Source organism: Pistacia vera, unplaced genomic scaffold (assembly GCF_008641045.1).
Source record: "Pistacia vera cultivar Batoury unplaced genomic scaffold, PisVer_v2 Contig474, whole genome shotgun sequence".
Taxonomy (NCBI): domain Eukaryota; kingdom Viridiplantae; phylum Streptophyta; class Magnoliopsida; order Sapindales; family Anacardiaceae; genus Pistacia; species Pistacia vera.
Genome location: NW_022196306.1, coordinates 204,493 through 228,461, shown reverse-complemented (window position 1 = coordinate 228,461; position 23,969 = coordinate 204,493). Strand labels below are relative to the sequence as shown.

At 29.1% G+C, this 23,969-nt stretch overlaps 1 protein-coding gene across 1 annotated transcript; it reads left to right on the top strand.

Annotated features, from left to right (window-relative positions):
• Positions 1-13,129: 13,129 nt before the first annotated feature.
• LOC116146202 (receptor-like protein 15) lies at positions 13,130-18,258 on the top strand. The gene is made up of 6 exons (XM_031431611.1): positions 13,130-13,139; positions 13,772-13,846; positions 13,950-14,024; positions 14,612-14,677; positions 16,792-16,866; positions 16,988-18,258. Exons 1-6 carry the CDS (start codon positions 13,130-13,132, stop codon positions 18,256-18,258), a joined length of 1,572 nt encoding a protein of 523 aa, XP_031287471.1.
• The last annotated feature ends 5,711 nt before the right edge of the window (positions 18,259-23,969 follow it).

The window sequence follows — 23,969 nt, the reverse complement described above, 5'->3', positions numbered from 1 at the left end:
CGTCAGCAAAAATGGAAAAAAAGAAAAAAAAATCATATTCTCCATCTAACTAAAGTTTAAAAACCATTAAACCAACCCTACAATAATAATAAAACCATCAAAGTTTGATAGTTAAAGTTTACAAATTCAATCCTCAAGTTTAACGGCAGCTCACAGATGGTGGCAGACGGCGGCAGATGTGAAGGCTAAAATCTGAGCTGAAGTGACTAATCTGGCAGATTAGCAAATGGCAAGCAAGAAGTAGGCTTTTAGATGGTGATGGTGATGATTCAAGAGTTCATGTTGAAGACTGGAAGTTGAAGAATGAAGAGTTGCAGGCGGCAAACTGGCCACGGCAAGGAAGAAGCACTGAAGCAGAGTAGAGCAGACCGAAGACTTGAAGGCTGAAGAGCGAAGACGTGAGGCTGAATCACTGAAGCTTAGTTGAAAGCTTGAAGGAGATCTGACTTCTGAGATCGCGAATGGAGGACAGGAGGAGGAGGACTAGACTGGAGAGTGGAGATCGCATATGGCAGTAGCAAACCAAGATGAAAAACTGAAAAAGGGGCAGACGGCTCAGTAGCTCACAGCTCAAAAGCAAATTGAAATTTGAAAATGTATTAAAAAATTTGACGGTTTGGTTTGACACTTTGACAGTTTGACTTTGTGTTTATGCGACTGTGTTTTTTACTTTTTACTTTTTTTTAATTTTTTATTTTATTTCATGTGATTAAACTGGATTGGGTGTGGACTAGAAATCTTTTTAATATTGGTTGGACTGTCGGTTTGCTACAGTGAGATGGTCCAACCGCAGTTTGAAACGGTTTGACTGAAACTCCTGGCTATTTGCTCTCTTCAAACCGGAAATGTAAGCGAAACCCGGTCGGACCGGTTCGATCGCTCGATCTGGTCCGGTTTCAAAACATTGGTAGAATGTGTCACATGTGTTAGCTGTCAGTGTTTTATTGGTCTTGTTTCTTAGTTTAAAAATGCTGTTTGTGACAGAAAAAAAAAAAAAAAAAAAAAAAAAAAAAAGTGATAAACCAAAACTAAAATAGTAGAACCCTAGAAACTGAAACAAATAATCAATCAATAAGGAATCAGCAGACAAAGCTGAATCTTTATCAAAATGTCTTATCCTTTGCACTCAATCCCACAGGACTCACTAAATTAATAATATGAGCTTTACTTTCTCGCTCACAAAATATTAATTGATCTTGGGAGTTGAAAAAATCAGCCAACAAATTTAGTATTTGTTCACTAAATCATTGCTTTCACATTGGAAACATTGGCGTGATTATTTCAGTACACAACTTGCTTGTGAATGTCAGAATTATTTTAGTTCGGGCCAAAGCTCTTGCTTGTGAATGGTTGCCTCTAAATTGAATATCCCCACTTATTTTTCTTAGTTTATTTTGTGAAGACAATCTTTCATAAAATGACGAAGGAAAAAAAAAAAAAAAACTAAACCACCAAGTGTGGAACACGTTCTATCTACATTAATGTTCTCTCTCATTCAGAAAAAAATGGCCAACCACCAAGTGTGAAACACGTTCTGCCTATATTAATGCTCTCTCTCATTCAAAAAAAAAAAAAAAAAAAAATGGTCAACTACCAAGTGTGGAACACATTCTGCCTACATTAATATTTTCTCTCATTTAGAAAAAAGTGACCCACCACCAAGTGTGGAACACGTTTTGCCTACATTAATGTTTATGGTCATCTAGAATAATCACTTTTAAAATTTCATTAACCATAATTGTTATTGCATTGAATAAAGTTATTAAAATTTCAATATTTATAATTATGTTAAAAAAATTATTTAAATTTAAATGATGGTTAAATTCCAATAATTAATTAACTAAGGTTGTCATGACCAAAAATATGAAAGTTATTGATTGACTTTGTAAATTTTAGGTAAACTAAATAAAAACAAATAGTTGGCACTTGAATTTACTCCATCAATTGATTAAGATCATCAAAACTAAAAACATTAAATTTATTTCCACAAGCCTAATAATTTATTTTTACATAGATCTTCACAATTAAGTGTATACTATTTTCAAAACAATATAGAATTAGACTATTTATTCAACATTTTTTTCGATGTGTTTCAACTATTATTCTGTTAAAATAGAACCTTAGCTCTCATTCCGTTAAAATTTACTGTCACTGTTAATTGTGAGACAAGTATAATTAAAATTTCTTTTTGAAAAAGGGTAAATTTGATATTTCATCTTCTTAAAAAACCCTAAATTTATTTTTGACTTGTAATTTTAAATATAAATATAATGGATTAAAAGATTATCAAAATTCTCTTATGATATATAAATTTAATGTTTTAATGTCAAGTGATTAATTGATGCCCTGCATGTATGTGAGTGAGTGCATATATATTTGCAACAAATTTATTCAAGTCAATAGTTACTGCCATATCATCATCAGTAATCCTTTTTATATAAAATTTTCAAAAGCCTAATAATTTCTATCGATATTTTGGCAAATAAGTTGAGAAAAAATAACATTCAATTCAATTAATTATTTGATTAAGATTTTTGTGACCAAAAGAAAGGAAATTGGCAAGTGACCCATAAGGTATCCATCACCTCTAGGTTTATGATATTTCTTTATCTAGTTTGTCAATATATATATTGAAATTTCAATATTTAGAAGCCCTTCAAAACGTATAGGTTAAGAAGTTATTTATTTTTCAGTCAACAAGATATATATATTAAAAAATTTCTTCTTTTCCGTCTTTAAATAAAAGACACAAAAATTAACATTTTTACTAATTAAACAACCAAGATTTAGGGGTTGTCAAATTCCATTATTTACTTGAATTTAACAATGCCACCAGTTTATATATATTAAGCTTATTTACGATTTCTATTTTTGTTTAATCGCAACTATAAAATTGAAATCTCAAACCTAATTATTTTATTTAGTCTTGATATCTTAATAAATTTATTCAATTGATAGTGCAAGTTGAACAACGTTTGATCTTTCTTTGTAACATTTATCAAGTTATTGATAGTTCAATATTTAAAAACCCTTCAATTACGAAGGTTAAAAAGAGACTCTTTCTTTAATTTGCCCATGTAAGATATATATTGTCAAGATATATATTGAAATGTCGCTCTCATTCTCTATCTTTTAATAAAAGACTTGACTATTAATATTTTGCATAATTTAAACAACAAATTTTCAAGATCTGATATTTCTTTGTTTAATTTGTCAAGATATATTTTCCTCTAATCAAACTCTAATAATATTTTCTTTTTTGTTATGAACGACTTGACTACTAAAGTCATCACAAATTAAAGGATAAAAAGTTGTTGGTCACTCAATTTATTCTATTGTTTGAGTGAGATTCCATTCAAATTAAATCAGAAATAATAATTCTTAGTGGTGGACCCAACACTGGCCTAGGGTGGGCCATATGAAATTATATAATTCAAATGTTATATATAATAAAAAGGGTATATATAATAAACATTGTATTTAACAAAGAGGACCATTGAGATAGAAAGTAAAGGATCATATAAAATTCCCACTCTTTATTCTAGGCTTTGCGTTTTGACTCATGCAACCAAAGAAAATCCATGTGACCAATATGTCTAATTCTTATAATGTACATATCCTAAGTTTGGGATAGGTAATTATAATTAGACTCATTAATTTTTTAAACATACTTATTAAAAGTTCTAAAATTATTTTATTTTTCTAATTCTCTGTTATCATTTAATTTCAAAATTACCATTACTCTTTTTTCGTTCCCCAGACGTTTACTTTATGAAGTCAATTCTTATGTTTGTGGCTATAACACTGGAGGTGTTATAAAATAGAAACAAAGAAGATGAAACATAGACCCAATAAACATAAGAAATTAATCCCCGAAGCTCAACTGTCTAATACCATGAAGGTTCATTTCTTTCACTTAAATTTGACAATGCAAACAATTTACATAGAATAAGCTTATCACTTCATTTTGGTTTAATCATAACTACAAAATTGAAGTCTCAAACCTCGTTACTTGATTTTAGTCTTGATATCTTAAAAAATTTACTCAATTGATAGCACAAGTTGAACAATATTTTATCTTCCTTTGTCATGTTTGTCAAGAGTTTGTCAATTCAATATTTAGAAACCCTTCAATAACGAAGGTTTAGAGGAGATTCTTTCTTTGCCCATATAAGATACATATTGTCAAGATATGTATTAATATATCGTTCTCCTTTTCTGTCTTTTAATAAAAGACTCGAGTCAAGTCACTTGACTATTAACACTTGCGTAATTTAAACGAAAAATTTCCAAGATTTGATATTTGTGTTTTTTAACTTGTCAAGATATTTTTTCGTCTAATCAAACATCAATTATATTCTCTCTCTCTCTCTCTCTCTCTCTCTCTCTCTCTCTCTTTTAATGAAAAACTTGACAACTAATCTTATCACAATAAAACGAAAAAGAGTTGCTGGACATTCAATTCATTTCATTATTTGATTGAGATTTTTGTGACTAAAAAAAGGAAATTGGCAAGTGACCGGTAAGGCATCCATCACCTCTAGATTTATTATCTTTCTTTATCTAGTTTGTTTGAGATATATATTGAAATTTCAATATTTAGATGCCCTTCAAAATGTATAGGTTAAGAAGAGATTTATTTTTTAGTTAACAAGATATATGTATTAAAAAATTTCTTCTTTTCTGTCTTAAACAATAGACAGGAAAACTAAATTTTTTAACTAATTAAACAACAAAGATTTAGGGATTGTCAAATTTCATTGTTTACTTAAATTTAATGGTGCCACTAGTTTATATATATTAAGCTTATTTACGATTTCTACTTTTGTTTAATCTCACAACTATAAAATTGAAATCTCAAACCTAATTATTTTATTTAGTCTTGATATATATCTTAATAAATTTATTCAATTGATAATGCAAGTTGAACAATGTTTGATCTTTCTTTGTAATGTTTGTCAAGATTTTGATAATTGAATATTTAGAAACCCTTCAATTGGAAAGGATAAAAAGAGATTCTTTCTTTAATTTGCCCATGTAAGATACATATTGTTAAGATATGTATTGACATGTCGCTCTCCTTCTCTGTCTTTTAATAAAAGACTTGACTATTAATATTTTGAGTAATTTAAATGACAAATTTGCAAGATCTGCTATTTCTTTGTTTAATTTGTCAAGATATATTTTCCTTTAATTAGATTATGATAATATTTTCTTTTTTGTTATGAAAGACTTGACTACTAAAGTCATCATAAATTAAAGGATAAAAAGTTGTCAGCCACTCAATTTATTCCATTGTTTGATTGAGATTCCATTCAATTTAAGTCAGAAATAATAATTCTTAGTAGTGGAGCCGGCACTAGCCTACGGTGGGCCATATAAAATTATATAATTCAAATATTATATATAATAAAAGAGGGTAGATATAGACTTAATGAGATTTAAAATGATATTTTTATAATTTTAAAAATCTTAAACATTGTATTTAACAGAGAGAATTATTGAGATAGAAAGTAAAAGACCGAATAAAATTCCCACTCTTTATTTTAGGCTTTGCGTTTTCACTCATGCAACCAAAGAAAATCCATGTGACCAATATGTCTTAATCTTATAATCTACATATCCTAAATTCGGGATAGGTAATTATAATTAGACTCATTAATTTTTTAAACATATTTATTAAAAGTTCTAAAATTATTTTATTTTTTCTTACTCAGGTATTATTTAATTTCAAAATTACCATTATTATTTTTTTCCTAGACGTTTACCTTATGAAGTCAATTATTATGTTTGTGGCTATAATACTGGAGGTGTTATAAAAAAGAAACAAAGAAGATGAAACATAGACCCACTAAATATAAGAAATTAATCTTCTTCAACGATAAACACAACTCATGTTTTAATCAAGTAGTTGTAATCCTATTTTATTCATGTAGCAGTTCTATCTCATACATGTGTATTCTTCTTTTCATATGCGTATACAATGGGTGGACCTAGAAATTATTATGGGGGGCCAAATGTAATATTCAATGAGTTGTAGGGCCAGCAAAAAATTACATTTACTGGGGCTAAATGGTTATATTCAAAAACTGAAATTTTTGTGGGGCTTCATTAAATTGACGAACATGAGCAAACTTTCTAAATTAGCTCCTAGTGTCTTAACTAGTTTCTAGCCTCAAATATTTGCAACACTATTGTTAATTTTATATAAGAATTTAAATTGAATTAGTTAATACTATGTTTATGATTTTGATCATAAGTTAAACTCGTCAAACTAAATCCCCGAAGCTCAACTGTTTAATAACATGAAGGTTCATTTCTTTCACTTAAATTTGACAATGCCACCAATTTACATAGACTAAGCTTATGATTTCATTTTATTTTAATCATAACTACAAAATTGAAATCTCAAACCCCATTACTTAATTTAGTCTTGATATCTTAAAAAATGTACTCAACTGAACAACATTTTATCTTTCTTTATTACGTTTATCAAGATTTTGATAATTCAATATTTAGAAACCTTTCAATTACAAATGTTAAAAAGAGATTCTTTCTTTTGCCCATACAAGATACACATTGTCAAAATATGTATTGACATATCATTCTTCTTCTTTGTCTCTTAATAAAAGACTCGAGTCAAGTCGCTTGACTATTTACACTTGCATAATTTAAAAGAAAAATTTCCAAGATTTGATATTTCTTTGTTTAATTTGTCAAGATATTTTTTTGTCTAATCAAACTTCAATTATATTTTATCTCTACTTTTTTTTTTCTTTTTTTTTTCTTTTTTAATGAAAAACTTGACAACTAATCTTATCACAACTAAAAGATAAAAAGTTGTCCGACATTCAATTCATTCCATTTTTTTATTGAGATTTTTGTGACCAAAAGAAGGAAATTGGCAAGTGACCCATAAGGTATCCATCATCTCTAGGTTTATGATCTTTTTTTATCTAGTTTGTCGAGATATATATAGACATTTCAATATTTAGAAGCCCTTCAAATATGTATAAATTAAGAAAAGATTTATTTTTCAATCAACAGGATATATATATCAAAAATTTTCTTCTTTTCTATCTTTAAATAAAAGACACAATAACTAACATTTTTGTTAATTAAACAACAAAGATTTAGGGGTTGTCAAATTCCATTATTTACTTGAATTTAACGAAGCCACCAGTTTATATATATTAAGCTTATTTACGATTTCTATTTTTGTTTAATCACAACTATAAAATTGAAATCTAAAAGCTAATTATTTTATTTCGTCTTGATATCTTAATAAATTTATTCAATTGATAGTGCAAGTTGAAGAACGTTTGATCTTTCTTTGTAACGTTTATCAAGATATTGAAAGTTCAATATTTAGAAACCTTTCAATTACAAAGGTTAAAAAGAGATTCTTTTCTTAATTTGCCCATGTAAGATACATATTGTCGAGAAATGTATTGATATATCGTTCTCCTTCTCTATCTTTTTATAAAAGACTTGACTATTAATATTTTGCGTAATTTAAATGACAAATTTGCAAGATCTGATATTTCTTTGTTTAATTTGTCATGATATATTTTCCTTTAATCAAACTCCAACAATATATATATAGAAAGATTTGACTACTAAAGTCATCACAAATTAAAGAATAAAAAGTTGTCAACCATTCAATTTATTCCACTGTTTGATTGAGATTCCATTCAATTTAAATCGGAAATAATAATTCTCAATGGTGGAGCCAACACTGGCCTAGGGTGGGCCAGTGCCCTTCTTGAAATTTTCAAAAGAATCTACAAGGTTTTTTTAAATCTATAATTACACCCTAATCAATTTATATAATTTCTAAATTACTAATACAATCATCAAACTCAAAAACAAGATAAATGCAATATTTAGATTATAAATAAATAAAGTCCATGTTATACGAATTTAATTGAATTCGCTATATGTAAAAAAATTAAAAAGTTTATATTTTTCCCTAAACTTGATGATTTTGTTTCAATGTAGGAATTGGTGGAGCCAGCACTGGCCTAGGGTGGGCCAGTGCCCTTCTTGAAAATTTCAAAAGAATCCACAAGGTTTTTTAAATCTATAATTACACCCTAATCAATTTATATAATTTCTAAATTACTAATACAATCATCAAACTCAAAAACAAGATAAATGCAATATTTAGATTATAAATAAATAAGGTCCATGTTATACGAATTTAATTGAATTCGCTATATGTAAAAAAATTATAAAGTTTATATTTTTCTCTAAACTTGATGATTTTGTTTCAATGTAGGAAAAATATCTTATTACCACAGAGTTCCTATTCTAATTGATTTGTTTGATTTAGAATACTTTTAGAAAATTAGTATATTATTTGGGTTTTGTTATGTAGTTTAATTTCTTTTATTTAATGTGTTTAATAATACTGACAATAATCACTTTTAAAACATCAAATTTCATTGATGTTATCGTTATTGTATTGAATAAAGTTATTAAAATTTCAATATTTATTATTATGTTAACAAGTTTATTAAAAAGTTGTTTTTGTCTGATCTATCATGGCATCCATGCTCGTCTGAGGCCATAGAGATGGCCATATCTGGTCGGTCATTTGGGCCCTGTCGATGGCCAGATCTGGATGGCCATATGGGCCACGTCGGCAGCCAAATCCTACTACTCTAGTGATGGCCATGGCTAGCATTGGTCCACGACAACTTCCATTTTTTTTTTTTTTTTAGTTTTTTGTTCTATTTTTAAATTGTTAAACCTTAGTTGTCTTGTTAAAGCAACTTCCATTTATGAGTGAAAATGTTACATGAAATTGGTTCTTAAAAAAAAATTTGTTTGTTGAAGATCCATGGTGATGTTGATATACAGTGGGTTTGCATGTGGCTTTCTCAATGGTATATGGTGGATTTTGTGGTGCGAAAAAAGTTTATTTAATTGTAAATTCTACGGTGGATGATGAAAGAATATGTGTTGAGTTTACTGATTTATATGGCGGGTTTAGATGGAGGAAGAATGGGAGACTTTGAATTTAATAATTTTAATTCGATTTTAAGATTATTGGGTAAAAGGGAATATTGTTAAAGTTTTTTTAGGTAAAAATAAAATTTAATAAATTTTGGAAAACTTTGATAACATTTAAAAGGTTTATTATAATAGTTAGATTCTTAGTTTTAGTTTAAAGGGTAAAAATGTCTTTCATAGTTGAACAAACTTTTATTGATATGAAATTTTGAACGGAATTGGGCTTAGGGTCCTATTTCTGAAATTAATGGGTGCTTAGTAATTATATGAAATGCATGGAGGTTAACAAAATTTTCCCTTTTTATTGAAAATTAGAGGAAGAAAAATTGTTGGACAGTCAATTTATTCCATTATTTGATTGAAATTGTCATGACAAAAATTATAAAAGTTGATGTGTGAATAATGTGAAAGTCTTTTGCTGAGCTTTCAAATCTATGGTGAACGAAAAGAACAAAAAAAGTTGGTGCCCATCAATTGATTGAGATTGTTAAGACCAAAATAGTAATTGACTTGTGATTTTAAATATCAATTTGATATATAAATAAATATAATGAATTAAAAGATTAAAGAAAAAAATTGATTTAAATCAATAATTACTGTCATATCATCATCACTGATCCTTTTTTATATAAAATTTTTAAAAGCCTAATAATTTCTATTAATAATTTGGCAAATCAGTTAAGAAAAACTAAAGTAAAATTATTAGTCATCCCATTTATTCCACTCTTTGATTGAGGTTGTCAACTTGTCTTGACTAAAAAAAGAAAAGTTGACCCCTTAATAAAAAATAAAAAAACTAAAACTTTGTTCTTTTATATAATTTGATTAAAAATAAAAATAATTAATATTTTTGTTTAATATTGCTTAATAAATCATTGATTTGACCTTCCAAGTTTAAGGTAAACTAAACAAACAAAAACTATCGACCCATTAATTGATTGAGATTGTTATGACTATATTAAATAGTATTATTGACCGTCTAATTTACTCCATTAGTTTATTGAGATTGTCATGACTAAAAACACAAAAGTTGATAGAGATTTCAAATTTAGTTCTATATAAATCAACACAAAAAGGGGAATCAAGAAAAACTTAAAGCAGAGTGAACAAGCAAATTGATAGGTGTTGAGAGAGAGAATTGTCATAATGGAAAGGGTGTTAATTAAGTTGTCATTTTGGGTTGTATTAGTTTTGGTTCAAACATCTGGATTCAGCAGTTGTTTAGAGAATGAGAGGATTGGTCTGCTAGATGTGAAGTCCTTCATAAAAGCAGTCAGTGATTTTCAAACAGAAGAATTTCTTGTTTCATGGGTTAATGATAAAATGCCTAATTGTTGTAATTGGGAGGGAGTTCAATGCAACACCACTACTGGACGTGTCATCAAACTTTCCCTTTATCGTACAAGGCAATTCAATTCATATTTCTCTGGTGATAGAGCTCAAACTCTAAATTTATCTTTGTTTCATCCTTTTGAAGAGTTGAAAAGTTTTAATTTATCTTATAATTACTTTGAAGGTTGGCATGAGAATAAAGTTACGTATATTATTTAAGTAGTTAGTTTAAAATATATACTCCAATTAAATTACTCTTGCAATAGTATAGCAATATATATTTATTTAGTTTTTAAACTTTTTTCATAATTAACATTCATGTTGATGCGTTAATAGATCATACAAAAAATTAAATTACAAAGCATGCTTATTAATTTGTTAATTAATTGTAAAAGTATTGTTTTGATGTGTTAAACAGTTTCTATTTTGTCTTCTATTAATAGATCAACAATTTTACATAATTAAAAAAAAAAAAATTGTGCAAAAATAGATTATATGGGCTATATATGTATGTTGATGCATTAATTGTTTTTCTTTGGATAATGAATAAATATATTGAGTCAATAATGTATTGACATTTCTTTTCCAGCATATGATGGCTTCGAGTGTTTGAAACAACTCAAAATCTTGGATCTTAGTTTGAATTACTTCAATGCCACTCTTTTACCGTACTTGAATAACATAACTTCACTTACCACTTTGAGTCTTGGAGAGAATAATACGGGAGAATGTCTGAAATCTGCCAAACAAGGTATATATGTTTTAAGTATTATTCTTTAATTTCTCATTAATTAATCTTAATCTTTTTATTTCTTATTTAAAAAAAAAAAAATAACTCTTTGCATTGGTGCAGGTATAGAGCTAATCTGACAAACTTATCAAATTACTACCATCTTTTTTTTTTTTCTTTTTTTTTTTTTTCCTGCAGGTTTAGCAAATTTGAAAAACTTGAAAGTATTGGATTTATGCTTTAATGGAATATATGGATCTCTATCGAGTCTAGGTACCTCCCATGAAGCAATTTTTGTTTTTATTTTAATTATTCAAAGTTAAAAATTCAATTTAAATTGATATATAGAAACTTCACCTCGATATTAAAGGATTTTCCTTGTAGATATTATTAATCATTTTCTTGAGATATATTTTTTAAGTAGTTTAATGAATTTATAATATCTGAATTGGGTTGGTTTTCCTAAATTCTCTTCCAAGTAATTAAAATTTCAAGTTTGATGGTATAAAATAATTTACAATTTTTATTTGTAATGACATGATTGATATATATATATAATGAAAAATTGAAAGATAATATATACTCATATTATCGATAAAATTCTATCTGTTCATGCTGGAGTGCGCAAATATTTTGATTTTACATTAATGTTTTGTGTATAAAGATAATATTTTCTTAAAATTTTCCATCAATCTTTCTTTTAATTAACTCTAAATTTCTTTTATTCTTTGGTACAGGTTTAACAAATTTGACAAACCTAAAAGTATTAAATCTCGATGAGAATCAAATCAACAACTCTCTATCAAGCCTAGGTATGCAATATCTAATAATTTTTTAAGCACTCTTTGCAATATGATAATGTATGAATTAAAATTAATTTTTCAATTTAAAATCTGATTGTTTCTCTTGGCGTAGGATTAAAAATGTTGAGAAACTTGGAAGAATTGGATTTAAAATTTTGTATTTTTTACCTACTTTTCTATTTCTTCTCTAGTTTTTTGTTTTGTTTGTGCAGGTTTAGCAAATTTGACAAACTTGAAAAGCTTGGATCTAAGTAGTAATCACATCATCACTTCTTTAGCAAGTTTAGGTATGCTATAAATATCACACTTGAAAAAAGTATAATTACAAGTACTCTTGCATAAAAGTAAAGTAATTTTTTTTTTACTTTTTTACTTTCTTTTTTTTTTTTTTTTTTGGGGGGGGGGGGGGGGGCAAGGGGGGGAATCTTGTTTATTTCTATTTTCATTTTATCCCTCTTCTTTCTTAAAACTACGACAATGCCATCCTTGTTGCTCCCAACTTCTGCAATCTGCATTTATTTTTTCTCTCGTTTTTGGTTTTGTTTTTATTTTTGTAGGTTTAGCAAATAAAAAGAGTATCATTACAAGTACTCTTGCATAAAATTAAAAATTAAATAGATGGCATAACAAACATATCAATTTATTTATTTAAAAGATTTTATATAACTAAATGATTTATCTAAATGCCAATACTTCGTCCCATCTAGAGATTTTATAATAAAAGAGAGTAGGATATATTACCAATCAAACATATCTGTCACCACCACCATACCTTCTTACAATGCCGCCGCCTCCCGTGTGACAATCCCGAGCCACTTCACTACTTTGTTCAGAGTTGTAAAAAGCCCCTCCGCCGCCACCCCTTCCACTTCAGCCTCCATACCCACCCTCGTCGCCATAGCCTCCACAACCGTCCAGTTCACAGCAGGCCTGGAATAGCACGAAGCCAGTTGCGATTCCGGCAACCAATGCACCCTTAAACCATTACCACAACAAACAAAAATGCCCAAACTAAACATTATATTAACCCAACACAAGCAACCAGTGTGCCCCAAACAACCATCAAATTCACCTTGAAAACGAATAAATCCATGATAACATTAAACAAATAGCGAGAGAGGGAAAACAAGAATGAAGAGAAAGAAGAAAATATATTAGAGAAGGTGGCCCTACTAGAGATCGTAGTGGTTTCGAAAGACGATGAAGGTGGGGCACTTGGGTTTTTGGAGGTTGTTAGATTTTGGGGATGAGGGAAGGTGAGCAACAGGTATGAAAGAAAATTGGCGGTGGAGGATTTTGGGGCAGTGGGGTGTGGGAGAAAGATAAAAGGGGCTCGACAATTTTTTCTTAAATTATTAAAAACTAGTTATTTATTAATTTATACATTTTTCATTTATTCAAAAAACTTACTTTTCTCTTTTATTTAATAAATTGATTTTTAATAAACAAAATTATAATTGTTGTTTAAGGGTAGCAAATTTTTAATAGAAATTGAAGATGGAAGTTTTAAGTCACTAATTTCCAAGTTGATGAAGGTAATTACCTTCTATTTGTATTTTAGGTGTGTAAGTAATATTACCCTTTAATAAAATTTGTGCCGAATTTTTTTTTTAAGATAATGGGTTGGAAAATGTACATTGGCCAAACTTTGGGTTGAGAAAATGTCATTTAGCCTTTTAAAACATTTGAAAAACTTAGAGAAGTTAGAAGTTAGATCAAGTGCATATATAAATTAATGCATACAAAGGAAAATTTAAAATGAATGAGTTACCAATAGATGATATTACAATCACATAACAAATATATCAGTAGATAGTTTAATACTCGGCCCAAGGCCCATCAAATAAGTAGTAACAGTTATATTTTACTTTCACTCTTCTTCATGCAGGTTTAAAATATTTGAAAAACTTGAAAGAGTTTAATATGGTGCATAATGGAATGAGTGGCTCTCTTAATTCGCTAGGTAATATTAATGACAACCAATAGTTACAATCATCCGATATTTTCTACCTTCTTTTCATATTCTGTTTCTTCTCTCGTTTTTTGTTTTGCTTCTGTTTGTGCAGGTTTAGCACATTTGACAAACTTGAAAAGCTTGGATCTAAGTGATAATCAAATCAACACTTCTCTATCAAGTTTAGGTATGCTATAAATATCACACTTGAAGAAAAATATAATTACAAGTACTCTTGCATAAAATTAAAAATTAAATAGAAGACATTTCAAACATATCAATTAATTTATTTAAAAGATCTTATATAAGTAGTTTAGTAGTATGGTACTACTATACAAAGATTGAGATATTATCATTTGTATGATTACTTCACTGTCCTACTTTCTCATCCAACTCTCTCTTGATGTAGGTTTACAAAATCTAAAAAAATTGGAAGAGTTGAATATGGCATTGAATGGAATGAGCGGTTCTCTTACTTCGCTAGGTAACATTAATGAAAACCAATATTTGTCAAAGTTTTAGATCAAAATATTTTAATAATCTTATCCACTGTCATAATACTTTAAAGCCTTTAATTTAAATATGTTAATGTTGAAATTTTTTATAATAACTTGACCTTTTAAGTCTAAAGTAGTTTTTTTGAAAAATTAAATGAAATTACTTGTAATTTTAACTGTTAGACTCAATTAATCTTTGGGAATACATAATTATCTAATTTTTTCTATAGTTTCCTATAAGATTTTTAAATTCTATTTCTCTTTTTCATTGGTGCAGGTTTAGTAAATTTGACCAATTTGAAAAGATTGGATTTAAGTGAGAATCAAATCGCAAATGCTAGAGGTATGAAAAATAAACAAATTGCAAAATTTTCTTTTAATGTTAAAATGAATAATAGCACCTTTATTCCAAGTACTGCTTACATGATATGTGGATAAATAATAATAAAAAAAAAAAAAATGAATTAACTAAACGAACTTATAAAATAAATAAAGTGACAATTACTTAACATGTCTATCAAATCAATATACGTTGAAGAGTTCGTATAGACCAATAGTATAGTATTACTCATTAAACTATGTTTCATTGTATTTGCTAGTTGGCTCAAATAAACTAACCCCTTTCTCTTGATGCTAGATTAAATAATTCAAGAAACTTAGAAGTGCTGGTAACTATGTATAGAAGTCAACCAGATTTCAAATATATGCATGGCTTAATGTTATAATTAATAATCTGATCTTTAAAAGAAAATTGAGAATAATTCAGTGATCAAGCAAAATATTTCATATTAGAAAACTAACGTAGGATTAAGACTAAAAAGGGAAAAAGATAATAAAATAAAATAATAATAATTAACAGAAATTAAACTAGTTATGAAAATCTAAAATTAAAGAAGAAGCATGTAACGATCTGCCATGAATTAGAAAACAAATACAAACTCAAGGATTTAAAAATCTTTTTTTTTTTATTTTAAGAAAATGATGAAAATGTGAGGAAATATGGAAAAATATTTTAAATTTTAGAGCTACTCACAATATTTTTTATGGATGTGAAAGAACAATGAGATATACAATATAGAAATTAAATAGGACTATCTTTTCCAAACATATCAAATTTATGTTTTCCAATTATTAAAATAAAAAAAAGTTAATTTTCTAGTACAATTTTAATTAATTTGACTTTTACCAATTTAAATAAGTATATCCAAGTTATTTACTTGTGTTCTAAATTGATATTTGAGATACAATCGACCTTATTTTCTGTAATATCCTGTCTCATTTAATTTTTCATTTCTCTTAGGTTTATCAAATTTGAAAAAGTTGAAAGTGTTGTATCTAACTGATAATCAGATAACTGGCTCAAAATCAAGTCAAGTTACGCAATATTAAAAAAAATAATTCAAATAGTTATCTTTTATACTTTTTAAAGATTGTGAAATTAATATATTTATATTATTAATTTCCTAATTCTATTTCTTTAATATATTGTTTTAGATAGATATGTTGAGTTAATCTTAATAATTTTCCGGATACTCATTCCTTTAGAACATTGAGTTAATCTTATAATTTTCTGAATTAATTTTCTAATTTATAAAGTCTAATATTTTTCTTATTGGTATAGGATTAGAAAATCTAACAGCCTTGGAAACGTTGGATCTAAGTGACATCATCATAAGCGGTGATCTAACCTGGTTAGGTAACAAATTTATCTTTTTCATTTCAAGATCAATGGCTCCTTGTATCTAAATTTGAATAAAAACTAGAAAGTTATGGCTCTGCAAATTTGAATTTGATTATTGGTTTTATAGATGATAAACATCTTAAAACTAATATATTGAATTATATGTCCTTTCTAAATAATTTCGAGAAATTTATTATTGCAAGAAAAGTATAAAACAAACAACTAAATTGATTTTGTTTAGTAATTAATTTTGATTTTTGTAATTTTTCAAAATATAGCAAGTAAATATTAATATTTTTGGTGGTTGTAATGAATTGAAAGAATTCAAAGAAAATATAAAGTAGAAAGGTTATACTAGATTTGAGATAAATAGATTTAATTAGAGTAATATTGAGAAATTAATTAATTAAAGAGTGGAACTACGTGAAGAAATTAATTATATAAATAAAAATTTGTATATATATTGATGTGGTACAACTCTTTTGTTGCCACATCACAATATAAAGTTAAACTGAAAGGAATTTTCCATACTCTTTACAATTCGTGTACGAAAATTAAAATATTTATAATATTAAAGTAGAAGAAAGCAATCTATAAATTTAATTATTATAACTTTTTACAAATATTTTATATTTGTTTCAAATTTATTTGATTATTTATTTTCAGTTTTTATCTCTTTTGGTCTCAATTGACAATTGCGAAGTTGTTGATCTTACTTTTTCTATAATTTCCAAATATCTTATTTTCAAATTCTTTTTATCTCTTCATTGGTCTAGGTTTAGTGAGTTTGAAAGATTTGAAAGCATTGAACCTCGGTGATAATGAAATGAATGGCTCTCTATCAAGTTCGGGTATGTAAAACTTACATATTGTTTTCTAATTAATATAAAACTACTGTATGATGCATATAAAACTGTTTAGGCACATTCACAAATTGTAACGGTGGGCTGATTTCTTCAACTTTCTCATCAGGAATATGTGAGTTAATGGCTCTTGTTGAACTAGATCTTATGCACAATAATTTTGGTGGTCAAGTCCCTCAATGTCTCACCAACTTCACCTACCTCAAGGTTCTTGTTCTTTCATCAAATCAATTAAATGGAACTATGCCATCTGCTTTTACTCAAATGAAATCTCTTGAATATTTGGATGTCCAAGAAAATAACTTTGAAGGAAAATATTCACTAAGTTCATGGGCTAACCATTCAAAGCTTCAGGCATTTGCACTCTCATCAAGAAACAACACGTTTCAAGTGGAAAATGAAAATTGGTTCCCTGCATTTCAATTGAAGGCTCTCAAGTTAACTCATTGCAACTTACATGCCATCCCTAGTTTTCTTCTATACCAATATGACTTATTATCCCTTGATCTCTCTCATAATAAGTTGGTTGGTACATTTCCATCTTGGTTGTTAGTAAATAACACAAACTTGAGAGGAATGTATTTGGTGAACAACTCATTCTCAGGAACTCTTAAGCTGCCAAACACCAAACATGATTCCAATGTCGTTTTAGACGTTTCTCATAACAATTTCAGTGGTCAACTCCCTAAGAATATTAGTAAGATCTTTTCGAATTCCTTAGAGCTTTTGTCCATGTCCGGTAATAGTTTTGAAGGCAATCTTCCTTTATCAATGGGTGAAATGAAAGCGCTTAGGTGGGTGGATTTTTCCAACAACCATTTTTCAGGAGAGTTACCAGGTGATTTTCTCATTGGTTGCTTCTTATTGGAATTTTTGAACTTGTCAAACAACAATTTTCATGGGCAAATATTTCCTCAATATATGAACCATCCTCGATTGCTGTTCATATATTTGAATAATAACAGCTTCAGTGGAAAAATCGGAAGAGGATTACAAAATTCTATGTCTTTAGTAGTCTTAGATATCTCCAACAACAAGGTATCAGGTCAGGTTCTTAATTGGATCGGTAACTTTTCAAACCTCGTGTTTCTTCTAATGTCAAAAAATCTTTTAGAAGGAAATATTCTTGTTCAATTAAGCAAGTTGTCATCCCTTACTGTTTTAGATGTCTCTAAAAATAGGTTGACCGGACCCATTACATCTTTTAATTTTTCATTTATCAAAGAGTTGTTCATGCAAAAGAATGCTTTCACGGGGCCAATTCCAAAGTCATTGTTTAGAAGCTCTGAGTTATTGATGCTCAATTTGAGGGACAACCAATTTTTAGGAAGTATTCCTAATTTGATCAATAAGCATTCAAGTTTACGTGTTCTTCTTTAGGGAGGCAATCACCTACAAGGTCCTATAACTAATCAGTTATGTCAATTAAGAAACCTAAGCATCTTAGATCTTTCACATAATAGACTTAATGGATCAATACCTTCATGCTTTATTAGGATGATATTTTGGACAGGACAGAGTGATATTCATAACGAGTATAGGTCCACAAATGATTTGGCACTCGAACAAGAGCTCGTGGTTTATCCTTTAAATTACTTCAATTCCACTTTATCATTGAGTTCATTTGAAGATGGTTTTCCAAATTTTTATTCGCTTTGAAGTGAAATTTTTGACAAAGAATAGGTACGATTTTTACAAGGGTGACATTCTTAACTTTATGACTGGAATAGATTTGTCAAACAATGACTTGATTGGAGATATCCCGTCAGAAATTGGAGACCTTCAAGGAATCAAAGCATTGAATTTGTCCAATAATTTCTTGTCAAGATCTATACCAAAGAGTTTTTCCAATCTAAAAAGTATAGAAAGCTTAGATCTTTCCCATAATAAATTAAATGGCCAAATTCCTGAACAATTGACCGAGTTAAACTATTTAAAAGTCTTCAATGTATCGTACAATAGCTTGTCTGGGCCGACTCCTAATGAAGGTCAGTTCGCTACCTTTGGTGAAAGCAGTTATATAGGTAATTCTGGTCTTTACGTTACACTAGTTAATAAGAGCTGCACCAATGCGCCAACTCCACCCTTGTTACCATCCAATGGAGAAGAAGGAGAAGAATCTGCAATTGACATGGTGGCATTTTATTGGAGTTTTTTTTTATCATATGTCACTATCATATTGGGGTTATTGGTGATTCTTTGGATCAACTCACGTTGGCGTATGCTATGGTTTTATTTTATTGGTGAATGCATTGATTTGTGTTTTTATTGGCTTTCAAAATATGTATCATGCTAGGCCACAATAAAACAACTTGAATAATGTTTTTACCTTTGGCTATTGTGACATTTTGTTCTGTTGTATTCGGTTTTCACTTACTAAGAGTTTCATGTTTCCATGTGGTGTGGTCAATTTCCATAATTTCTTCAGCTCAAGTTGTTTCCTTGAATTTGGTTTATATTTTAACTTACATATTGTTTTCTCATAAATAGGGAGCGTATACATGCTAATTTAGCTTGTTGCTTTATACAATAATGTTTTTCATTTTATTTTTTTCCCACTTATTGTTATGAAGACTTTGCAACGATTTAAAGGATCCATATTATAATTCAATGCAATGAAGGATGCCTGATTTAACAATAACGAAGGACCAATTAGTTCTATTAATATTCAAATAAAAAAATAGCTTGTAAATTATTATTATTATAATTACCTGTTTAATCTTGGTGAAAATTTGTTATTATAGCTGTCATCCGATAGATTAATCTAACATTTCTAAAGGTGATTAAACCATCATCAGAGATATAAGCTAAAGAAAGGATTGTAAGAGATGTTCGGCACGTAAGAAAATAAAAAGGAAAGTTGAGAGAAAATGGGTCTACTTATGTTATTAGTAAAAATATGTCTTTACGTTTGAGGGTATGTCCCTTTATATAGGTGAGTTTGGGCACGAAAAATAGCATATTATACAATAGCATTATAAGCTGAACATTAATACAATTTTGTTTTTCTTCATATGAGGCAGCAGAAGAGTAATAAATTACTTCTCACTGAAATAGATACTTGTTCAGGAAACTATATCACGAACCGGTAAGATCATAAGACCATTGGTGAATGAAGGCCAACAATGACTAAACTATTTAACATAGTATATACAATAATAGACAAGCTAAAGAGAACTACAAGTCTAATCAATACAAGTAAGCTTGGTAATCAACTAGTTCAGAGAAGTCAGTTTGAGGCATATACAATAATAAGCTATTTGTTGTTGGAATATAGAAGCAAAAATACAACATTTTATGAGAAATTGACTTGTTTCTAAGCACTTAATAGACAGTTGATTCTACCCAACAACAATTAAAGAATTAAGTAAACAGCACAAAGCACACAATACCTACCTGGGTAACATAGTTCCCATACTAGCCCTGAGCAAGAACATAAGCAGATTCCAAAATTTCATCCACTATACATTGACCTTGTTGTTCATCTGAACAATGCTCCAAAACTCTATTGAAAAGAAAAATAAATAAATAAAAAGATTAATAGATATTAGTTTCAACAAACAAAATGGGATCTCAAATAAATAAATAAATAAAGTCTGCACAACCAAGAAATTGAGTTCTATTACCTGAATAACACGAAAACCATATGGGTGTGTAGAAAGCCAGGCAACTTGTCCTCGAAAAGCAAAAATAATAAATCCAATCTTTTCTGTAGGTACACATTTTATACACTTCTGTACCACATGATTCCCATTCTGGTCATGGACACATCTCATGACATGCCCATCAAGCTCAAGGACTAATTCTGTTTTCTGATCAAGCTCATATTCGAAAAGAAAAAATAAATTCACAAGATTAACTAAGAGCAAGAATATACATACAAAGCTATGATGAAAACTCAGATAGCTTTATTACATCTAACACAAAATTCTGGACAAATTGCCTACCCTACAGAATCTATAATGCAACAACCTATTGCTACAAAGCATCTTTCAAGAATTTCAAAATTTGGACAAATTTTGAGGCTATTATAACATAGTTATGCATAGGTAGGACCAGCAGATGTATTGTTATTAGTGGGAAATTCAGTCTGAACATATCCTGTGAAATTTGTTGAGGTTGTTGATTGTGGAGTAGAATCAGTAAAACCAGTACCAGGTCTAGGAACAAAACCAGTAGTTACAGAAGAGAAACTAGCTTCGTTTGAAAGAGGAGGACCTTGAAAATTAATATTGAATCTGTGATAACATTGCAAGGCAGAATGCCCAGCTTTGTTACATAGTTGACAAATTGGTTTGCCTTGGCCATTAGACCTTCCTCTCCCTCTTACTCTATTTACAGGAATAAAACCTCCTCTAGCATTAGATGAATTACGGACAGTAGAAGCTTTACCATAAGAGGCTACTTGGGTTTAAAGAGGTATGTAATTAGACAATGAACCAGCAGCTATATTAGTAACAGCCTAACAGGTATGTTTCCTGCATGGAGATCAACTCTAATAGTTTGAGCTTTGTCTGTCTTAACCTCATAACTTTCCAGAACAAGTTGTGTTTCTTGAAGAGAGACTACAACAATCCTTGATTGCAAGTTCACAATAGCTGGATCGAATTCAGACCCTAATCCTTCCAAGATATACAAAATTAGCTCTTCTATGGTAACAATATGTCCTGATGCTGCTAAGAAACCAACCATCTCTTTCATTTTATGAATATAATCACTGACCCTAAGTGTTCCCTTTTTGGTACTATGTAGCATATTCCTCAGATGTAAAATTCGAGATATTGATTTAGTGAAAATACTATTTTCTAGAGTTAAGCAAATTTCAGCAACACTAATGAATCTAACAACATAACCAAACACAACTTCTGTAATAGAAGAAAGAAGCCAATCGATAAGAATTTGGTCTATTTTCTACCAAATCACAAACTTAGGGTTTTCTTGAAGTGTTACCTCATTCGAGTTTTCAGATTTTACCTCAACAAATAGTGCAGGACAAGCTTTAACTCCAGTAAGATAGGGTTCCAAACCATGAGTTCTAGATCCAGATAACACCAGTGATTTCTAGAAATTGTAATTTGATTTCTGAAGCTAGACAACATTTGGCTGAGAGTGATCTGAGCTGGAGTCGAGAATTGTAGAATCCTTGTAATCAAGAAATTTTTCAGAGAAAGGTTGATTTACTTTTGCTAAAGAACTCATCAGATTCAAGTTCTTTGCATTTATTTAAATTTCATTAGTGTTTGGTGAAGAGGAAAATGAAGGAAAGTTTTCCATTTTTGATGACATATGTCAAGTTGAGAAAAATGTTAAAACTGAATTTCTCTGATTTTCTATTAATGGGAAGATATGTTTATTGCAGAGTAGTGTCCTTTATATATACAGCTATTAGCAAAATTATGCTTTTGATAAAGTCTTATAAAAGGGTAATAGCTGCAACCAAATACTCTCAATCAAGTTGTAAAACCTGTAACTAATTAGTAACTAACTAACTAAACACAGGTTAATTATGTGCCGACTTGACAACATATGATTTGGCTGACACCTTAGTCAAGGATTTTTTTCTCTATAGCTCAGCTCTATAAAATCTGAAGCTGCTCTATCAACAGACACAAATAACTTTTATGTGTCAATCTATATCCAAATTCCAATGAATACACACTTATTAAGTGTGATAAGCAAAATTATGCTTTTGATATGGTCTTATAAAAGGGTGATAGCTGCAGCCAAACACTCACAGCATTGTTTAATCTGGTTCCAACTAAAACAAAACTTGGAAAGGAGAAGTAAATATAATAAAGCTGATGGCAATTGATTAAGCAAGTAAACATCAGCACTTAAAAGCATTCCACCAAAAAGATAATAGCTTAGAGAGTTTTGGGAATTTTCCAGAGTCTAATTTTTTATTTTCTTTTCCTTTTTAGGAATCTTGTTAATTCATTTTATTAAGGCAGATTATTAATCCTCCTTCTGCATCAAAGTTTATTAGACTTGGTAAGAACTAAGAAGCATATTCTTTGAGGTCTACACAAACAACAACATACCAAGTCATAGCGGAGTGATTTCAAAACATTATTGTACTAATTAAAATACCGAATGTGGTAATGTAACAAACAGAACAAAGTTTAGGAGCCAAACTGTAGGAAAAGTTGGTTCACTGAATTTACCCCAAACAAGTATGACTAACCATATCATTATTTTCCAATTACAACAGTTAACCTTACGAGGCAAAATCTATCAATAAAAGTTGAAAAGGGAAAAACATGAACATTTTGATTATAAATGAAAGTAGAGACAGAGAGAGACACATGAAAATTTAGGTGTAAAAAATTCTATTGAATTAATTACAACAAAGTAAAGTTATATTGCTCAGGAATAAAGCATTCAGAGACAAGTTTCGCAGAAATAATATTGTCAGAAAAAAAAAAAAAAAAAAAAAAAAACCCACATATATATAAACATCAAGGCAGGGTTTTACAATGAGGATATATTCTGAACTAAATTTTCTAAAACTGAACTCTTATGTACAAATAACTAAGCATGTCATTAAGAAATAAAGCAGTCCATTTTCAAACAGGCTTGAATATACCAATTAAGAAAGAAAGCAGTTCATACAGGCTTGCGCATATAGCTAAGTACCCCACGTCAATGTACCAATTAAAAATAAATCATCAGTCAGACTGTACCGCAAACTCATTTACACTCCGCAATTTAGCAGCTAAGTTCTCCAAACCTTTAACTTCTTCCACGGGCTTGAATGGTGCTTCCTCAATTGATGTGGGTTTTACAGGTTCAACATCCCCTATATCTTTATCCAGAAAATCCAAAACAGAGAGACTCACCTAAACACGTAAAGGAACAAAAATAAGCAAAAGTATTATAAATATAATCTGGCAAGGATACATATACAGATAAAGTGAGAAATTTTTTAAACTTTGTGATACTCGTATGAGAATGAGAACAACTATGACATACCATGAAAATCCAAACAAGTAAAGGAAAGCATCAATATCTAACCATCCTTCCACCAAATAGAAAATAGGAGAAAATTTTAAAACTATTAATCACATAGTGGTAGCATTTGAGGAGTGACT

What these genes read in the sequence shown, in the direction of transcription:
- LOC116146202 (XM_031431611.1), top strand. An exon ending in TGGCTCTCTTAATTCGCTAG is followed by an intron (nt 13,847 to 13,949) that starts GTAATATTAATG and finishes CTGTTTGTGCAG; the next exon opens with GTTTAGCACATTTGACAAAC. An exon ending in TCAAATCGCAAATGCTAGAG is followed by an intron (nt 14,678 to 16,791) that starts GTATGAAAAATA and finishes TCATTGGTCTAG; the next exon opens with GTTTAGTGAGTTTGAAAGAT.